The sequence below is a fragment of the Amborella trichopoda genome, chromosome 2 (assembly GCF_054954075.1).
Source record: "Amborella trichopoda isolate Santa Cruz 75 chromosome 2, AtrichopodaSantaCruz75HAP2 v2.0, whole genome shotgun sequence".
Taxonomy (NCBI): domain Eukaryota; kingdom Viridiplantae; phylum Streptophyta; class Magnoliopsida; order Amborellales; family Amborellaceae; genus Amborella; species Amborella trichopoda.
Genome location: NC_142337.1, coordinates 62,127,530 through 62,133,529, shown reverse-complemented (window position 1 = coordinate 62,133,529; position 6,000 = coordinate 62,127,530). Strand labels below are relative to the sequence as shown.

The following is a 6,000-nucleotide window of genomic DNA, read 5'->3' as shown; positions in this document are numbered from 1 at the left end:
AAAGTCGAAGAAGTTATAAGGAAAATAAAAGAGAAAGAGGTATCAAATTCTATCCATTGCATGTCATTTTATGCTCCAAGCCTCCAGACTTTTTTCACCTTTTCTTTACTTCATGATGTGGTGCAACTACCGTATTATAGAGTTGTAAAATAGTACTATGATATAATTTCTTCCATCTTTTATTAATGAAAAATGGGTAGAGGGTCTTCTCTCCCCACTGATTTGCCCAAAAAAGAATAAAAGAGGAAGAAATGAAGAAAATGGAAAGGGAAAAAAGGCAAATGGTTGCGGCTTGCTATTAAACATTGGCTTTGAGCCCATCAAAGAGGAATAGGAGGTGAGAGAGATTCAAAAGCAAAGCAAAGGCCCCATAGGCCCCCTCCATTTAATGTGGGGCATTTGGGCTTGTATTTATAGGGGAGAGGATTTGAAGGGCTTCCCACAAGCTCTTTGAATCCCCCCCCTTCCAAAGAGCTTCGGCCTTTCCACCCAATAATGGCTGTCATCACAGTTCACCATCCCTTGACCTTTGCATTTGGCCTCTTGGGTACATACTTAAATCGATGATATACCAGTTCTGTTTTTATTAATTCCATTGTTTCTACATTTCATAATTGTATTAAACTTTTTACCATCATACTGTTTTTGCAGGCAACATTATAGGAATCATGGTTTACTTGGCACCATTGTAAGCTCTCTCTCTCTCTCTGTTTATGTGTATGTGGCACTGTTGTAATCTCTCTCTCTAGAATTAGAATATTCTAATTCTACTAATAATAATAGATTGGTCGGACTTCTACTGCAAGAGTGACTCACAATTCACTTGGTTCCTGAGCCATAATCATAAGATTTCATAAGAGAGATGGCCGAGTGGTTCAAGGCATACTATTGGAACTGCTATGTAGGCTTTTTTTTTTTTTTTTACCAAGGGATCGAATCCCTCATATGCATGCTACTATTATATTACTTTTTGGTGGGTTTGATGATTTGAGAAGTAACAGTTGAAGAGCATAGATATCTTTTTGAGTTACTCAGAGTATATTAAAAGATCAGCATCTTGGAGTCTTGACATTCCAGCTATACTACTACTACTACTTCAATTCATAACCAGATTCTTTTGTGCAAGTAGCCAAGTTGCACTACTCCTTCACTTTTACCTTACTTAGGATGTGTATTCCTGGCATACTATTAATGCCTGTAATCAAAGAAATCGAATATGTTTCGGTGAGAACAGCTAATTGATTTTGTTTTGTTTATTTAGGCCGACATTTTACAGGGTTTACAAAAAGAAATCAACAGAAGGGTTCAAATCCTTGCCTTATGTTGTGGCACTCTTTAGTGCCATGTTGTGGCTCTACTATTCCCTTCTCAAGATTGATGCTTACCTTCTCATCACCATCAACAGTGTTGGATGTGTCATAGAGCTCATGTACATAGCCATGTTCTTGGCTTATGCACCCAAGAAAGCAAAGGTAAATAAATCCCTTCATTGCATTATATATGTATTAATCCCACAAAACTAGGTCTCTCTCTCTCAACTGAATTTAGTCTGTCAACTAAACTTAGTCTCTAACTCTCTCTCCCCCATATGTGTTAATCTCACAAAACTGAGTATCTCCCTCTCTCTCTCTCTGTCTCTCTCCCAACTGAACTTAGTAACTCTCTCTAATTGCATTAAACCATTTCAGGTAGTTTTGGCCACCTTTTTCATTTGTATTTATAAGGCTGACGTACCCATATAACAAAAAAACCTCCTGTCTGCTTTTTTGAAGTCCTAGGGAATGTCTTTTTATTACCCTTTTATTGCTTACACCTCTTACCTTTACGAAATAATAAAGGGGAACTATTCCGTAAGACCGTGGCTCTATAAACCCGCACTTCAAATCTTTCTAGAAAAGGCAGTTCAGGTGAGGAAAACTCTGAATCGATTGGGAATAACTTCGACCTCGACCATCATGGATTTCGAAAAGAAATGTATTTGAAACCTAAAAATGGTCCATCTCTTGGGACCATTCATTTCAAGAGATCCCCTAGAATGCACATTTGGGCTCTGAAATTCCAGGGGTGGAAATAGATTTGTAGGGCAGCTTTTCCGGCACCAGAATTTTGTATTGCGGTGGGTTTTGAAGTGAGGCCTTACCAAAATTAATAAAACCCCGGCCTTATGCCAAAACCACACAAAAAAAAAAAAAGATGCTTATCCGATTCAATCTGCTGCCTTAGTTTTTTTTTTTGGGGGTAAATAATCTGTTTGTCTTGCTTAAATCGAACACGTTTAAAAGGTTCTTAATATTTCTTTCCACCAATGCCCACAAACTTCTTAATTTTATAGCTCACCAAAGTTAATTGTTTCTACAAAGATTATGATACTCTACTTGCTCGGTTCTTCGCGATTTAAAATATTAAATAAAAAATTGAGGATAAACATATTAACAAAGAGAAACTCTTAGAGAGAGAGAGAGAGAGATTAATCTAATGAAATTCTGTATAATGTCTAGTGCTCTTAAGCTGCCTGTTGCTATAATGCACATTAATAAAATCCAATATATTTTTAAACTTGGCCGAGTCTACTTAAAAACGCCAATTCGGGTATATAAAAAAAGTAGAAAAAATCCTAAAAATATATGTAAAAAATATGGCATTGATGTATAAAAATTTTATATGTAATTTGGATGCTTTGTCAAAGATAGGCGAGTGAGTTTTTCTAGCCATATGCTTTATCTTTATATAGGAATTTTTTTAAAATGTCCCTTACCATAATTTTTTTTGTTTTGTCTTCAAATTTATGTTTTGTTATAGTTTTTTTAAGACAATTTGGACTTTTTAGCTTGCTTTTGGTTTTGTTTAATCTTTATTATCATTATTTTTTTAATATTAAATATTTTTATTTGTACTTTTTACTTTTTCAAGCCGTGTACAGTACTTTCACTGGTACTCATCCTGGGGCTGGGGCGGAGTAGCTGGAGAGTGTGAATGAAATCAAACGCTTCAAATGAAACTTTTTTGCTCCAAAATAAAATGAAGCGATTTGTCATTTCAGTTCAAATCATTGTGAAAGTATGTAATTAAAAAATATGATTTATTCGTTTTCTCCATGCATGTGCAGATGTTGACAGCGACGCTCCTCTTGTTATTGAATGTGGTAGTTTTTGCTGTGATTGTTCTGTTCACATTCTTATTCGCAAAGGACTCCAAACGCGTTGGTATCCTCGGCTGGATTTGTGCCTCTTTCTCAGTTAGTGTCTTTGCTGCTCCATTAAGTGTCATGGTAAGATCGCATTCTTTTTTCTTCATCCATTTTAGAGAGAGAGAGAGAGAGAGAGAGGAAAGAGAGAATTTGAATGCGAAAGGTGGATCAGGAAAGCTTATTAACAATTACAGTCGACACTTTTTGCAGAGATCAGTGATCCGGACAAAGAGTGTGGAATTCATGCCCTTTTATTTATCGTTATTTCTCACTCTCAGTGCCGTTACATGGTTCACTTATGGCCTCTGCTTGAAGGACTATTTTGTAGCCGTAAGTATTTCTCTTGTTTAATTCACTGCAGGGTAGTTTTGGTTTCAATTTTATTCCTTTCTTTGTTATGGGTTGACGGATTAGGGAATATGAGTTTACTTGGTTCCATTTGTTCGAGCTATTTTAACCGTGGAGAGAGAGACCGGACTTGGTCTCGGTTGATTGGACTTGGACCGATCCGAGTTGGAATTATACAATATATTGGAAGACCCAACCTTAGGTTCAAATGACAATTAATTGGACCCGGCTAGTCTGTCTGTTGGAGCCGGACCTGAGTTGCCGGTTATGGGGGTACCATTGGGTTGACCTAGCTTTATTTGCACCCTGAGAGATATGCCCTTTGCGATGGACAGAACGAGAAGGGTCTAGACCAGTGATTTAAATTTTGTACATTAATTTCTGATCCAGGTCGGGAATTGGTTGTCAAAAATACGAATCGGTCTAATTTTGATAGAATTCTATCATAGGACCGAGCAAGTCTATTAGGGAACCCGATGATCCAGATCACCCCATTTGCTCAGTTCCCACCATTTTTATTTTTTTGTTATTTCTAGTTTTTATTATTTTTTCCCAATTTTGTTTTCAAATTTTTAGGGACCAACTGTCACGGAAGAAATGGTCTGATGAATCCATATCACCATTTAGCCGATCCGAACCGTTTGGAAGGCCAGTTCTAATGGCCAATTCGGTTTTCTAAACGATAGTCTAGATTGTACAAAGAGTAAATATTGTTAAGTCTAGATTGTACAAAGAGTAAATATTGTTATGTTTGGTTACTTTTATAAAAAGAAACTTATGTCATGCAGGCTGGACCACATTTTTACAATATGCGGTCCAGAGATATAAAGCATCCATCTTAAAGATGGATGCAAATAGGTGGTTCATTTAAAAACAAATGTAGCCAACAGCTCAAAAATTTTCTTAATATAATTATTACTTTTAATTTTTTATTTTTATTTTTCATATTCATGAATTTGATTATATATTTTTTAAAAAATTAGGATCGAATTATATTTAAAAAATATATTTATTCTCAAGTCCGCATTTCTACAATATGCGGAGTGGCCGCATAGAAACCGGGTCCTTTATTTATTTATTTATAATGCCATCCAAATTTGGATATAGTACTGACTTTCGCTTTGATTGCTTTCACTGAACAGTTGCCAAACGTGCTAGGCTTCCTCTTCGGAATTATTCAAATGTTTCTTCATGCAAAATATGGTCATGCCAAGAATGTCATAGTGATTGATGAGAACCTTCCTGAGAAACACATTGACATTGTGAAGCTTGGGGCTCCCACGAATCCAGAGGTGCACCCAATTGTTTCACCACCACCGTCAGATGAGGGCACGTGTAAGCCATCGGAAGCAATCGCATGCGATGTATAGATTCCACGATGGTGCAACTTCATGAATATGCCAAGGATAATCTAAACCCTTCATGTCAGAAATTAGGATAATCTAAACCCTTGTATTTCTATGTTTAGTTTTGTTTTATCAGTGATGAAGCGTTTAATCAACAAAGAAGAGTCTATAGTATTTAATTATGTTACATTTACCCTTTGAATGAGAAAATTTAAGCTTGTCAAATGATTTACAATAGGAAAAAGTTTATATAGAGCCTAGGCTCTAAACAATCAAATTAGCGCGTACCTCAAAACTCTCACTAGAAGAGGTTGTTTTGATGCCCAAATATCAGAAAATTAATCATCTTGACATCAAGATACATGGACATGAGAAAAAAATGAAATTCAAGTTTTGGAAATAGTACATCTTATAACGCGTTTTTGGACTGTCAATTTTCAAGATTTTTAAGTTTTCATAAATTTGCTCGATCTACACTATTTTTGAAGCTTTAAATTTTATAACTAAAGATAAAAGTATAATTTAAGGCTAACACAAATCTTTCCAATATCGAAACCATATCTCTAGATACTATTTGAAGGTGGGCTCTAATTTGATAGTTTAGACTTTAGAGGCTCGGCTCTATACAAACCGTACCCTTTACAATATTGAATAAAGGAAAAAAGTTTATATAAGGCTGCAACATTAAAATGTCGAATTACAAACGCCCCTCAAAAATCCATCGCAGAAGGTTGTTTTAATGTTGAAAAACCCTCTAACTGATCATCTCAACATTGAGATGTTTGAATATAAAAAAAAAAAAAAAAAGATTTTGAGTACCAAAAATAGTGCATCTTGCAACACATTATCTAGATCGTCAACTTTCAAGATTTTCATATGTTCATAGATCTACTTGATTGTAACTATTTTTGGAGTCTAAAGTTTATAATTAGATGTCAAAATAGATTTTCATATAATCCTAAGAATTTTTTATACCAAACTTGCATGTTATCATAAAATTTGGAGGTGCGCCTTAATTGTGTTGTTTAAGGTTGCAACCTTATAGAAACGACACCCTTGAATAAAATGAATAACGTTTAGTTATTTACGAAAAACAATAGAAAGGAGCTGTAAAAGGAT

The 6,000-nt window shown here is 35.2% G+C and overlaps 1 protein-coding gene across 1 annotated transcript; it reads left to right on the top strand.

Moving 5' to 3' along the window:
- Positions 1-356: 356 nt before the first annotated feature.
- On the top strand, positions 357-5,106 carry LOC18445246 (bidirectional sugar transporter SWEET14). Its single transcript, XM_011629167.3, has 6 exons — positions 357-547; positions 652-688; positions 1,262-1,472; positions 3,107-3,268; positions 3,398-3,517; positions 4,678-5,106. Exons 1-6 carry the CDS (start codon positions 496-498, stop codon positions 4,903-4,905), a joined length of 810 nt encoding a protein of 269 aa, XP_011627469.1. The 5' UTR covers positions 357-495; the 3' UTR covers positions 4,906-5,106.
- The last annotated feature ends 894 nt before the right edge of the window (positions 5,107-6,000 follow it).